Genomic DNA, 15730 nt, shown 5'->3' on the forward strand with positions numbered 1-15730 from the left:
TAATTGTATAGTAATTGTATAGTAATCGTATAGTAATCCTATGGTAATTGTATAGTAATCGTATAGTAATCGTACAGTAATCCTATTGTAATCGTATAGTAAGCTTATAATAATCGTATAAGTAATCGTATAGTAATCCTATAGTAATTGTATAGTAATCCTATAGTAATTGTTTAGTAATCCTATAGTAATCGTATAGTAATCCTATTGTAATCGTATAGTAAGCTTATAGTAATCCTATAGTAATCCTATAGTAAGTTTGGCGGCAGGAAGCCTAGCGGTTAAAAGCATTGGATGCATTGGGCCAGTAACCAAAAGGTGAAAAGTATGTTCTCTTGAGCAAAGCACTTAACCCTAATTGCTCCTGTAAGTCACTGCGGAGAAGAGTGTCTTCTAAATGACTAAAATGTAAATGTAATCATCAATATGTCATGGATCAATTCATACGATAAATTGCATTTATTATACTATTTCCATATTGTGTTAAGAAAGCACTTGTGCCTCGTGCATCTAGCCATTATTCATTTGATCACATGATCACATGAGAGGGGAGTGAGTGAGGTGCATAGAAGAGAGAGAGCGCATGTGCATGTGTTCGTCCTTGTGGAACCTTGCTAATTTTAGCCTAAAGACATCTCCCTCTTTTTAGACCGGACATGCAGAGCGCGGGGAGCAGGGTCTGATGATTTAATGAATGCAGACGTCGGAACGTCCCTGGTGAAGGTAGCTCCAAAACTCCACCAAGCTGTTCTGGCTGGCTGATTTTTATTTGCACATGTTTCCTCTGCATGACATTGGTGATGGTGACCGCGTTCACTAATATCACTGCTCTGGTGGCCATTCTCCACATCCAAACAGAACGCAACGATACACCTGTCTGCCAACAGAGGAACAGCCAATCTAGTTTCAAACGATTTAGCAACGTGATGTGTCAAATTCTGGTCTCTTTGTAATAGGCAACAGCCCAAACATGTCCCCCCGGTAAAACGAGGAAGGGGATTATCTCGCTAAGCTCTGACAAAAAGCGGAATAAACACAGAAAAGTGCTAAGAAAGTTGCTGCCAAAAACATCTTTGCCGTTCCCCGAGCATAGCGTGGTCAAGGGCCAGAAAATAAATACTGTCAGGGAGGCATTTGTTTTTTACACGTTTTTATTAGCAGGAGTACAAACTCCTCCAAAGTGCTGGTACGTACCAATTGACAAACGTCAACTCATTTGACTTTCAGTGGACATGTACTAAAAGCACTTGGCATGTCGTCAGTGTAAATTATTGGGACATGACTGTGGTCCCTCTGGGGGACTCGGTGGTTAAAGCTTAATTAGGGTCAGGGATTTGCCCCGACTTGTTTTCTGTCAAACTTTCTGTCTAGATTACATGACATATCAGCCGTGACTAGGAGTCCGCATGGCAAGGAGAATGTAATTTAACTTGACGTGTGATACTTTTGGACAAATGCTAAGGCGATTGACATTTAAAATAGGAGAGCGGGTTCTTCTCTGAATAGACCAAAGCGATTACAGATGCCGTATCTTAATTTGATCATCCTGTTGTTGCAGGAACTTGTAGCAAACTTGTTCAGATGTCAGATCTTAACTTGAGCAGTTCTCTTTCTCTCCATGCCGGGCAGTCGAATCATGGGAATCAGGGCTTGCTATCAAAATGATGTTCTCTCTTGTTCGCTCAAACGCTAAGCCTATTACTGCAACCCAAACATTTACAAGAACGTATCTGAAATGCAGCCGTACACATCAACAACCATCATTTTATATATCTTAAAAACACAAGATAGATATTGGTCTCCACTAGGCTAAGGCATACAAGAGTCTCCTGCATATTAAGGTTACGAATGAACTGTCAAACTTGAGATCAATCATGGGGTGGTCTAGCAGTTAGGGCTGCTGCCTTTAGGGTGAAAATATAGGTCTACCGCATGGGCTCGGTTCCAGCCCACATCCTTCTGGCATGAACAACTCAATCCCCTGATTGACTTGATGTAGTTACACATTTCAGTCCAGGGTTCACTTTGGTTGCAAGCATCTTCTAGAGAGCGGTAATGAGGTGACCAATAATGGTTGCAATTAAGACCAGCTGTGCAGGTGAATTCAGTGTGTATTGATGGTTTAACGAGGCAACTGGTAATACTAAGGATGCTGCCTTATGAGGCAGAATTTCTAGGAAGGATGTCAAAATTGGCATGTCCCAATCACATGCATCCTTTGCTATCCCCATAACACCTGGCGGCACAGCAAAAATGTGAAACAAATGTGGAATTAATGGCGGACAGAAGTCCCCCGCTTGGGATAACATTTTCCAGAAGAATAAGGATTACCCTTGTCTGTTTGATCGTTCGTCTGTAGCAAACTGGCTCAAATTAAGATCCTACATCTGTAGGTTCAAGACAACAATGTCACCTAATATATTTCTGAATAAGTTTAAGCTGCTTTCTATGCTCTTCAGTCTGAATTAAAGTAATGCCAACAGTCTAGTATAGTTCTGGTATTACTGGCATATTCTTTAGTTTTGAATTCCTATCCATGGCATCTTTGTATTCTGAGAGTGACGCTGTGCCGATTCACACGTCAACCTACTGTATTCAGGTTGGTCTTTTAACACGAGTCAGCAAGACCACCCCATGCAGGGACTGTGAATGTCTGGCTATGTCCCAATTATCTCTCTTTTCTCACAAAAGTGTACACTGTCTACTTCCCGTCACTGATTTGAAAGGATATGACAGGTACATGAAACCCCCACCATGTCCCAACAAATCCACTGCTATTAGAGTTGTGGGAAGTAGTGAACGAGAGATATATTATTAGGATGCACCCTCTAGTTCCCTCAAACCTATCCTGGTAACTACAGGGGACCATCCCCCAGCAGCCCCAAATCCATCCTGCTCTTATTGAGGAAGAGCGTGGAAAAACATCCCTCCGTCTCGGCGGACCCCATTTCAATTTCTCTTGAAGTGGTATTATTTTTTTCCTCACTTGCCAGTATTCATTTGGATCAGTGTGTTGGCATTTGTGCTCATTCACCCCGCCATGTGGAACAAGCCAAGCAGGGAGGCATGGAAGGAAAGGGCGAGAGAGAGAGAGAGAGAGAGAAGGCAGACTGTTCCAGTCTGTCTTCATGCCATACGTCCCCAGATATAGAGGGTCAGTTATACGTCCCCAGATATAGAGGGTCAGTTATACGTCCCCAGATATAGAGGGTCAGTTATACGTCCCCAGATATAGAGGGTCAGTTGTACGTCCCCAGATATAGAGGGTCAGTTATACGTCCCCAGATATAGAGGGTCAGTTATACGTCCCCAGATATAGAGGGTCAGGTATACGTCCCCAGATATAGAGGGTCAGTTATACGTCCCCAGATATAGAGGGTCAGTTATACGTCCCCAGATATAGAGGGTCAGTTATACGTCCCCAGATATAGAGGGTCAGTTATACGTCCCCAGATATAGAGGGTCAGTTATACGTCCCCAGATATAGAGGGTCAGGTATACGTCCCCAGATATAGAGGGTCAGTTATACGTCCCCAGATATAGAGGGTCAGTTATACGTCCCCAGATATAGAGGGTCAGTTATACGTCCCCAGATATAGAGGGTCAGTTATACGTCCCCAGATATAGAGGGTCAGTTATACGTCCCCAGATATAGAGGGTCAGTTATACGTCCCCAGATATAGAGGGTCAGTTGTACGTCCCCAGATATAGAGGGTCAGTTATACGTCCCCAGATATAGAGGGTCAGTTATACGTCCCCAGATATAGAGGGTCAGGTATACGTCCCCAGATATAGAGGGTCAGTTATACGTCCCCAGATATAGAGGGTCAGTTATACGTCCCCAGATATAGAGGGTCAGTTATACGTCCCCAGATATAGAGGGTCAGTTATACGTCCCCAGATATAGGACTGTCAGTTATGAACGCTCTGCTTTTCAATCCGAACTTCAGTGGGGTGAGTTGTAGATAAAGGAACATCATTATAGCCATCATCTCTCATTCATACTAAAGATCAAACCTGTCCTTTCAACATGAAACATGTTAATTTATGTGTGTGTCTTTGTTTGTGTTCATTTTGAGGGTATTTGTGATACACAAATTGTGTTCATTTTGAGGGTATTTGTGATCCCCCCCCCAGTGTTCTGCAGTACCCCCTACTGTTACCTCGGCAAACAGCTATAAGCATACCCACCCCAAACACAACAACAACACCACAACCCAGCATGCCACACTGTAGCCTTGGCTGCCTCCACACTGACCTCATTGATGCTGATCCAGTGACAGTCGAATGCCATGAGATTCGTCTCCACAACCTGAAAAACACAACGATAGAGAGAGAAGAAGAAAAACCGATTAGAATATATATTCAGGAATTCAATACATATTTTGTCAGGATTGACCAGCCTGAGTAATATTATACATTTCTTAAATATGGCATCTGATGGTGCAATTATCCACTTTAAAGCAAATGCTTTTGACTGTGTTCCCTTTCTGACGCCTCTGACTGTAAGTAGACTGCAGTCATGAAAGCTGTCAAGCTATTTAACCCACGGGAAAGTTCAGCGTTACAGTGGGATTGGAAGTTAAAGGCAATGGTCCCGCGTTAGCAGACAGTATACACGGTAAACACTGCATATGTCCTTTACATCTCTATCACGCAATCTGTAATGATACACACTGAACAGAGACACACAATCTGTAATGCTTCAGTGATACACACGGAACAGAGACACACAATCTGTAATGCTTCAGTGATACACACTGAACAGAGACACACAATCTGCAAGGCTTCAGTGATACACACTGAACAGAGACACACCATCTGTAATGCTTCAGTGATACACACGGAACAGAGACACACCATCTGTAATGCTTCAGTGATACACACTGAACAGAGACACACAATCTGTAATGCTTCAGTGATACACACTGAACAGAGACACACAATCTGTAATGCTTCAGTGATACACACGGAACAGAGACACACAATCTCTAATGCTTCAGTGATACACACAGAACAGAGACACACAATCTGTAATGCTTCAGTGATACACACTGAACAGAGACACACAATCTGTAATGCTTCAGTGATACACACTGAACAGAGACAAACAATCTCTAATGCTTCAGTGATACACACTGAACAGATACACACAATCTGTAAGGCTTCAGTGATACACACTGAACAGAGACACACAATCTGTAAGGCTTCAGTGATACACACTGAACAGAGACACACAATCTGTAATGCTTCAGTGATACACACAGAACAGAGACACACAATCTGTAAGGCTTCAGTGATACACACTGAACAGAGACACACAATCTGTAATGCTTCAGTGATACACACTGAACAGAGACACACAATCTGTAATGCTTCAGTGATACACACAGAACAGAGACACACAATCTGTAATGCTTCAGTGATACACACTGAATAGAGACCCTCATTTTATGGACATCATGAGACAGCTGGGTGGATCATGCTATATGGAAATGCTGTAGTCTCTCATAAAACATGGAGTATGCTGTGGGTGGGAGAAAAACCCATGAATACTTTATACAAACAAGCATAAATATGTATCCATGTCAACTCTTAACTAGCGATAATATTTTGGCATCATGGAGCAGCTAATGGAGCGAGCGAACACTATAATTTGTGTAATTCCAGTGAGCAGAAATGACAGTTGCTGTAAAGCAAACACACAATGATAGAAATTAGGGTGGATCGCTGTGGGAGCACTTAAACTTAAACACACACACACACGCACACACATATATTGTGTGTTTACAGGTGAGCGAGTAGCGCATCCTGAGTGTTGTATGTAGACTGATGTCAAAACCCTCTCCCTCTCTCTCTCTCACACACGCACACACACACCACACACACACACCACAAACACACACACACACACACACCACACACACACCACAAACACACACACACACACACACACCACACACACACCACAAACACACACACACACACACACACACACACACACACACACACACACACACACACACACACAATCATAATAATAATAACAATAATATATCAAATAAAAACAAACTTTATTTGTCACATGGGCCGAATACAACAGGTAGACCTTACCATGAAATGCTCACTTACAAGCCCTTAACCAACAGTGCAGTTCAAGAAAGAGTTAAGAAAATATTTACCAAATCAACTAAAGTAAAAAATAAAATAGAAAATAAAAAATAAAATAACAAGAACGAGGCTATATACAGGGGATACCGGTAACAAGTCAATGTGGGGGGGTACTGGTTAGTACATGTAGGTAGGGGAAAAGTGACTATGCATAGATAATAAACAGTGAGTAGCAGTAACAATAACAAGTCAATGTGCGGGGGTACTGGTTAGTACATGTAGGTAGGGGTAAAGTGACTATGCATTGATAATAAACAGTGAGTAGCAGTAACAATAACAAGTCAATGTGGGGGGGTACTGGTTAGTACATGTAGGTAGGGGTAAAGTGACTATGCATAGATAATAAACAGTGAGTAGCAGTAACAATAACAAGTCAATGTGGGGGGGTACTGGTTAGTACATGTAGGTAGGGGTAAAGTGACTATGCATAGATAATAAACAGTGAGTAGCAGTAACAATAACAAGTCAATGTGGGGGGGTACTGGTTAGTACATGTAGGTAGGGGAAAAGTGACTATGCATAGATAATAAACAGTGAGTAGCAGTAACAATAACAAGTCAATGTGGGGGGGTACTGGTTAGTACATGTAGGTAGGGGTAAAGTGACTATGCATAGATAATAAACAGTGAGTAGCAGTAACAATAACAAGTCAATGTGGGGGGGTACTGGTTAGTACATGTAGGTAGGGGAAAAGTGACTATGCATAGATAATAAACAGTGAGTAGCAGTAACAATAACAAGTCAATGTGGGGGGGTACTGGTTAGTACATGTAGGTAGGGGTAAAGTGACTATGCATAGATAATAAACAGTGAGTAGCAGTAACAATAACAAGTCAATGTGCGGGGGTACTGGTTAGTACATGTAGGTAGGGGAAAAGTGACTATGCATAGATAATAAACAGTGAGTAGCAGTAACAATAACAAGTCAATGTGCGGGGGTACTGGTTAGTACATGTAGGTAGGGGTAAAGTGACTATGCATAGATAATAAACAGTGAGTAGCAGTAACAATAACAAGTCAATGTGGGGGGGTACTGGTTAGTACATGTAGGTAGGGGTAAAGTGACTATGCATAGATAATAAACAGTGAGTAGCAGTAACAATAACAAGTCAATGTGGGGGGGTACTGGTTAGTACATGTAGGTAGGGGTAAAGTGACTATGCATAGATAATAAACAGTGAGTAGCAGTAACAATAACAAGTCAATGTGGGGGGGTACTGGTTAGTACATGTAGGTAGGGGTAAAGTGACTATGCATAGATAATAAACAGTGAGTAGCAGTAACAATAACAAGTCAATGTGGGGGGGTACTGGTTAGTACATGTAGGTAGGGGTAAAGTGACTATGCATAGATAATAAACAGTGAGTAGCAGTAACAATAACAAGTCAATGTGGGGGGGTACTGGTTAGTACATGTAGGTAGGGGTAAAGTGACTATGCATAGATAATAAACAGTGAGTAGCAGTAACAATAACAAGTCAATGTGGGGGGGTACTGGTTAGTACATGTAGGTAGGGGTAAAGTGACTATGCATAGATAATAAACAGTGAGTAGCAGTAACAATAACAAGTCAATGTGGGGGGGTACTGGTTAGTACATGTAGGTAGGGGTAAAGTGACTATGCATAGATAATAAACAGTGAGTAGCAGTAACAATAACAAGTCAATGTGGGGGGGTACTGGTTAGCACATGTAGGTAGGGGTAAAGTGACTATGCATAGATAATAAACAGTGAGTAGCAGTAACAATAACAAGTCAATGTGGGGGGGTACTGGTTAGTACATGTAGGTAAGGGTAAAGTGACTATGCATAGATAATAAACAGTGAGTAGCAGTAACAATAACAAGTCAATGTGCGGGGGTACTGGTTAGTACATGTAGGTAGGGGTAAAGTGACTATGCATAGATAATAAACAGTGAGTAGCAGTAACAATAACAAGTCAATGTGCGGGGGTACTGGTTAGTACATGTAGGTAGGGGAAAAGTGACTATGCATAGATAATAAACAGTGAGTAGCAGTAACAATAACAAGTCAATGTGGGGGGGTACTGGTTAGTACATGTAGGTAGGGGTAAAGTGACTATGCATAGATAATAAACAGTGAGTAGCAGTAACAATAACAAGTCAATGTGGGGGGGTACTGGTTAGTACATGTAGGTAGGGGTAAAGTGACTATGCATAGATAATAAACAGTGAGTAGCAGTAACAATAACAAGTCAATGTGCGGGGGTACTGGTTAGTACATGTAGGTAGGGGAAAAGTGACTATGCATAGATAATAAACAGTGAGTAGCAGTAACAATAACAAGTCAATGTGGGGGGGTACTGGTTAGTACATGTAGGTAGGGGTAAAGTGACTATGCATAGATAATAAACAGTGAGTAGCAGTAACAATAACAAGTCAATGTGCGGGGGTACTGGTTAGTACATGTAGGTAGGGGTAAAGTGACTATGCATAGATAATAAACAGTGAGTAGCAGTAACAATAACAAGTCAATGTGCGGGGGTACTGGTTAGTACATGTAGGTAGGGGTAAAGTGACTATGCATAGATAATAAACAGTGAGTAGCAGTAACAATAACAAGTCAATGTGGGGGGGTACTGGTTAGTACATGTAGGTAGGGGTAAAGTGACTATGCATAGATAATAAACAGTGAGTAGCAGTAACAATAACAAGTCAATGTGGGGGGGTACTGGTTAGTACATGTAGGTAGGGGTAAAGTGACTATGCATAGATAATAAACAGTGAGTAGCAGTAACAATAACAAGTCAATGTGGGGGGGTACTGGTTAGTACATGTAGGTAGGGGTAAAGTGACTATATATAGATAATAAACAGTGAGTAGCAGCAATGTAAAAACAAAAGGGGGGGGGGGTCAATGTAAATAGTCCGGTAGCCATTTGATTAATTGTTCAGCAGTCTTATGTCTTGGGGGTAGAAGCTGTTAAGGAGCCTTTTTGGGCTGAGACTTGGCGCTCCGGTACCGCTTTGCCGTGCGGTAGCAAAGAGAACAGACTATGACTAGGGTGGCAGGAGTCTTTGACAATTTTTTGGGCCTTCCTCATCATCATCATCATCATCAATAATGACAATATTAATCATTATTATAATTCGTCCTGTTACACATAAAAATGTGTTTCTTCATATCCCAACTTCCCCTGACACACCAGTAGAGAGTGGGGTCAGGGCCAGGGTCACCCTTATCCGGCTCCCCTGGAGCAATGGGGTTACTGCCTTGCTCCAGGGAACAGAGACAGATATTTCACCTTGTTGGCTCTGGGATTCAAACCGGTGACCTTTCAGTTATGCTCTAACCTTGTTTGTTCTGCGTTTAAAGACATTTCTGTCTGTCTGTCTCTCTCTCTCTCTCTCTCTCTCTCTCTGTCTCTCTCTCTCTATCTCTCTCTCTCTCTCTCTCTCTGTCTCTCTCTCTCTCTCTCTCTCTCTCTCTCTCTCACTCTCTCTCTCTCTCTCTCTCTCTCTCTCTCTCTTTCTCTATTTCTCTCTCTGTCTCTCTCTCTCTCTGTCTCCCTCTCTCTCTCTCTCTCTCTCACTGTCTCTCTCTCTCTCTCTCTCTCTCACTGTCTCTCTCTCACTGTCTCTATTTCTCTCTCTGTCTCTCTCTCTCTCTCTCTCTGTCTCTCTCTCTGTCTCTCTCTCTATCTCTCTCTCTCTCTCTCTCTGTCTCTCTCTCTCTCTCTCTCTCTCTCTCTGTCTCTTGCTCCCTCTCAAGCTGCTTTATTGGCATGAAAAACATTGTGTCAATATTGCCAAAGCAACAATGTATACAATACCCATTGTAATAAAGAATAATAATAATAGTAATAACCAAATTCAATGGTAGGAAAATAATACATGTAAAAGGCTAAACATGGAAAATGAAATCATAACTAACTTATAACTGACTAATTGTCATCCTCACCATTACATCAGTACTACAACTACCATCATCATTACTACTACTGCTACCACCATCATTTAAACTGCTCTCATTACCATCACCCCCACCCCTACAACCCGTACCACATGTACCATTTGGAATAATAATCAACAACAACGATAATAAGAAGAATAATACAAATAATAATAATAATACTAGTGACAACAATAATACCACTAATAGTAATAACACTCATACTAAAAATAATTTATTTACTATTTACTATGCAGATGTTATTATTTAGTGTCCCTTAGGCTATGGCAGGAAAATACATATTTGGCTGCAAGAGGAGACATTGCTCCTTTGCCTATGATAATTTTTTGTTTTTCCTCTGGGTTTATAAATTAAAATTAGGAATAAATGTAGTAATTTCTGTGAATAATGAATCTCTTGTTGAGGAATATTTATCACAGTAAAGGAGAAAGTGCATCTTTGTTTCTACCTCCCCTGTCGTGCAGTGACCACATACACACTCCTCTTTGGGTAGCCATGTCTTTGTATATACAGTGCCTTGCGAAAGTATTCGGCCCCCTTGAACTTTGCGACCTTTAGCCACATTTCAGGCTTCAAACATAAAGATATAAAACTGTATTTTTTTGTGAAGAATCAACAACAAGTGGGACACAATCATGAAGTGGAACGACATTTATTGGATATTTCAAACTTTTTTAACAAATCAAAAACTGAAAAATTGGGCGTGCAAAATTATTCAGCCCCCTTAAGTTAATACTTTGTAGTGCCACCTTTTGCTGCGATTACAGCTCTAAGTCGCTTGGGGTATGTCTCTATCAGTTTTGCACATCGAGAGACTGACATTTTTTCCCATTCCTCCTTGCAAAACAGCTCGAGCTCAGTGAGGTTGGATGGAGAGCATTTGTGAACAGCAGTTTTCAGTTCTTTCCACAGATTCTCGATTGGATTCAGGTCTGGACTTTGACTAGGCCATTCTAACACCTGGATATGTGAACCATTCCATTGTAGATTTTGCTTTATGTTTTGGATCATTGTCTTGTTGGAAGACAAATCTCCGTCCCAGTCTTAGGTCTTTTGCAGACTCCATCAAGTTTTCTTCCAGAATGGTCCTGTATTTGGCTCCATCCATCTTCCCATCAATTTTAACCATCTTCCCTGTCCCTGCTGAAGAAAAGCAGGCCCAAACCATGATGCTGCCACCACCATGTTTGACAGTGGGGATGGTGTGTTCAGTGTGATGAGCTGTGTTGCTTTTACGCCAAACATAACGTTTTGCATTGTTGCCAAAAAGTTCAATTTTGGTTTCATCTGACCAGAGCACCTTCTTCCACATGTTTGGTGTGTCTCCCAGGTGGCTTGTGGCAAACTTTAAACAACACTTTTTATGGATATCTTTAAGAAATGGCTTTCTTCTTGCCACTCTTCCATAAAGGCCAGATTTGTGCAATAAACAACTGATTGTTGTCCTATGGACAGAGTCTCCCACCTCAGCTGTAGATCTCTGCAGTTCATCCAGAGTGATCATGGGCCTCTTGGCTGCATCTCTGATCAGTCTTCTCCTTGTATGAGCTGAAAGTTTAGAGGGACGGCCAGGTCTTGGTAGATTTGCAGTGGTCTGATACTCCTTCCATTTCAATATTATCGCTTGCACAGTGCTCCTTGGGATGTTTAAAGCTTGGGAAATCTTTTTGTATCCAAATCCGGATTTAAACTTCTTCACAACAGTATCTCGGACCTGCCTGGTGTGTTCCTTGTTCTTCATGATGCTCTCTGCGCTTTTAACGGACCTCTGAGACTATCACAGTGCAGGTGCATTTATACGGAGACTTGATTACACACAGGTGGATTGTATTTATCATCATTAGTCATTTAGGTCAACATTGGATCATTCAGAGATCCTCACTGAACTTCTGGAGAGAGTTTGCTGCACTGAAAGTAAAGGGGCTGAATAATTTTGCACGCCCAATTTTTCAGTTTTTGATTTGTTAAAAAAGTTTGAAATATCCAATAAATGTCGTTCCACTTCATGATTGTGTCCCACTTGTTGTTGATTCTTCACAAAAAAACACAGTTTTATATCTTTATGTTTGAAGCCTGAAATGTGGCAAAAGGTCGCAAAGTTCAAGGGGGCCGAATACTTTCGCAAGGCACTGTATATCTCTCTCTGCTCTGCTCTGCTCTGCTCTGCACTCCCAAGCAGATCCCTAGCTTCTCTGTACATGTCTCAGTTCCCTTCTTCCTCTCTTCCTTCCACACATCTCCATCACTCTCCCATCTACAAGGACAAGTCTTCCTCTCCTCCTTCCACACATCTCCCATCTACAAGGACAAGTCTTCCTCTCCTCCTTCCACACATCTCCATCACTCTCCCATCTACAAGGACAAGTCTTCCTCTCCTCCTTCCACACACCTCCATCACTCTCCCATCTACAAGGACAAGTCTTCCTCTCCTCCTTCCACACATCTCCATCACTCTCCCATCTACAAGGACAAGTCTTCCTCTCCTCCTTCCACACATCTCCATCACTCTCCCATCTACAAGGACAAGTCTTCCTCTCCTCCTTCCACACATCTCCATCACTCTCCCATCTACAAGGACAAGTCTTCCTCTACTCCTTCCACACATCTCCATCACTCTCCCATCTACAAGGACAAGTCTTCCTCTCCTCCTTCCACACATCTCCATCACTCTCCCATCTACAAGGACAAGTCTTCCTCTCCTCCTTCCACACACCTCCATCACTCTCCCATCTACAAGGACAAGTCTTCCTCTCCTCCTTCCACACACCTCCATCACTCTCCCATCTACAAGGACAAGTCTTCCTCTACTCCTTCCACACATCTCCCATCTACAAGGACAAGTCTTCCTCTCCTCCTTCCACACATCTCCATCACTCTCCCATCTACAAGGACAAGTCTTCCTCTCCTCCTTCCACACACCTCCATCACTCTCCCATCTACAAGGACAAGTCTTCCTCTCCTCCTTCCACACATCTCCCATCTACAAGGACAAGTCTTCCTCTCCTCCTTCCACACACCTCCATCACTCTCCCATCTACAAGGACAAGTCTTCCTCTCCTCCTTCCACACATCTCCATCACTCTCCCATCTACAAGGACAAGTCTTCCTCTCCTCCTTCCACACACCTCCATCACTCTCCCATCTACAAGGACAAGTCTTCCTCTCCTCCTTCCACACATCTCCCATCTACAAGGACAAGTCTTCCTCTCCTCCTTCCACACATCTCCATCACTCTCCCATCTACAAGGACAAGTCTTCCTCTCCTCCTTCCACACATCTCCATCACTCTCCCATCTACAAGGACAAGTCTTCCTCTACTCCTTCCACACATCTCCATCACTCTCCCATCTACAAGGACAAGTCTTCCTCTCCTCCTTCCACACATATCCATCACTCTCCCATCTACAAGGACAAGTCTTCATCTCCTCCTTCCACACACCTCCATCACTCTCCCATCTACAAGGACAAGTCTTCCTCTCCTCCTTCCACACATCTCCCATCTACAAGGACAAGTCTTCCTCTCCTCCTTCCACACACCTCCATCACTCTCCCATCTACAAGGACAAGTCTTCCTCTCCTCCTTCCACACACCTCCATCACTCTCCCATCTACAAGGACAAGTCTTCCTCTCCTCCTTCCACACATCTCCCATCTACAAGGACACGTCTTCCTCTCCTCCTTCCACACACCTCCATCACTCTCCCATCTACAAGGACCAGTCTTCCTCTTCACCGGCAGCACCACATGTTGCTCAATGTATTTAATTCAACCTAATTGTCTAGGTGACTAAAGCAGGGGTGTCATAAAACACTTTAGTCATAAACAAAAGCAACAGCTGGAGAGTATGACAGCGGAGCGTTAATAGTGTTTTAATCTCCTACAAAGACTCAATAAAACTTCATCATTACACTGCAGACAAGTCCCATAAAACAACCTGTCAATTGGACTGAGGCAGTGAGATAAGGCAAACAGAGAGGGAGAGGTTTTTCACTCTCCTCCTGTCACTCTATCTGTTCTCTCCCTCTGTCTCCCCCTCCAATCCCTCTCTCTTTCTCTGTCTCCCTCTCCAATCCCTCTCTCTTTCTCTGTCACCCCCTATCTGTCTCCCTCTTCAATCCCTCTCTCTTTCTCTGTCTCCCTCTCCAATCCCTCTCTCTTTCTCTATCACCCCTCTCTGTCTCCCTCTCCAATCCCTCTCTCTTTCTCTTTCTCTGTCTCCCTCTCCAATCCCTCTCTCTTTCTTTGTCACCCCCTCTCTCTCCCTCTCTCTTTCTCTGTCTCCCTCTCCAATCCCTCTCTCTTTCTCTGTCTCCCTCTCTATTTCTCTGTCACCCCCTCTCTGTCTCCCTCTCTCTTTCTCTGTCACCCCCTCTCTGTCTCCCTCTCCAATCCCTCTCTCTTTCTCTTACTACCACTTGTCAATCATGGTCTCCCTCCCTCCCTCTTTCTTTCTCTCTCTTCCTCGCTCCACTCTGTCCATTGGTCACTCAGCCGGGTAGTAACCATGACAACCAAGTGGGTGTCATCGGTGAGGGCCATGATGACACTGGAAGCCCATCTCTGTGCCAGACATGATAGGAACTATTTACAGCCCTGGCCCAGACTCACTGACTGGTCATTTATTTCTGAACTCTATTTCTGCCCTGCTCCCTAGTCTCTCTCTCTCTCTCCCTTTCTCTCTCTCTCTCTCTCCCGCTCTCTCACTCTCTCCCGCTCTCTCTCTCTCCTGGTCTCTAACTCTCTCCCGCTCTCTCTCTCTATCTCCCCCTCTCTCTCTCTCCCATCCACCCTCTCTATATCTCTCTCCCACTCATCCCCCTCTCTCTCCCACCACCCTTCTCTCTTTATCTCCCCCGCAATCTCTCTCTGATGACTTGCAAGTTTACTGCCTGCTATGTTTTCATGATGATCCTGCTGACTTCCAGCACAGTATTTGTGTGAAGTGGTATGTGAAACATGCTCGCCACACAGAGCACAGATGGGGCTATGCTTCACTGAAGAGACGGAGTGTGCGTGTGTGTGTGCATGTGTGTGTGTGCATGTGTGTGTGTGGGTGTGTGTGTGTTCATGAGTACATGCCAGCCCACCTCAGGCTCTCTGTGTTCATTCACGCCCATTAGTACTCTCCCCAGCTTGTCCAAGGGCAGATGTTTCTGCCTAATTAGAGAAAGGCCAGAATTCCGGGGGAAGATGTGCTCCTCTGGGGATTGGCTGCTGTAACCAACACGTCAGTTCAAGGTTGTTAACACTCAACTGATGACGAAAATAGAGCGGCCAACAAGAAATCTGGACCAAAAGCAAGCCGCTCTCTATGGCACCACCCAACAAGGCCTGGGACATTAAACTTTGCCTCGCTGCATTAGTCCACGGCCAAGGAGAAGGCTATTGATTTTGGCAGTGTGTTCGGAGACGCTCCTCCTGATGGTCCGGCTTGCTGGTTTGGAGCCATGTGCAGGGTCTCGAACAACACAGGGGGGATTCTTTCAACCAGAAAACTTTCTGCCAGAAAGAATGTGAGCAGAAAGTAAGCAGGTTCATTACCTACAGTGACAAGAACAAGGTATGTGAACCCTTTGGAATGACCAGGATTTCTGCATAAATTGGTCATCAAATTTGATCCGATCTTCAT

The 15730-nt window shown here is 43.3% G+C and overlaps 1 protein-coding gene across 1 annotated transcript in view; it reads right to left on the reverse strand.

Annotated features, from left to right (window-relative positions):
- Positions 1–15730, reverse strand: part of LOC110525094 (glutamate receptor ionotropic, delta-2) — a 644456-nt gene that overhangs the window by 222983 nt on the left and 405743 nt on the right. Inside the window, 1 exon segment of the mRNA XM_090236958.1 lies at positions 4259–4312. Coding sequence (XP_090093084.1) covers positions 4259–4312 — 54 coding nt within the window.

This window comes from Oncorhynchus mykiss, chromosome 6, assembly GCF_057628025.1.
Source record: "Oncorhynchus mykiss isolate SJ-2025 chromosome 6, ASM5762802v1, whole genome shotgun sequence".
NCBI lineage: Eukaryota > Metazoa > Chordata > Actinopteri > Salmoniformes > Salmonidae > Oncorhynchus > Oncorhynchus mykiss.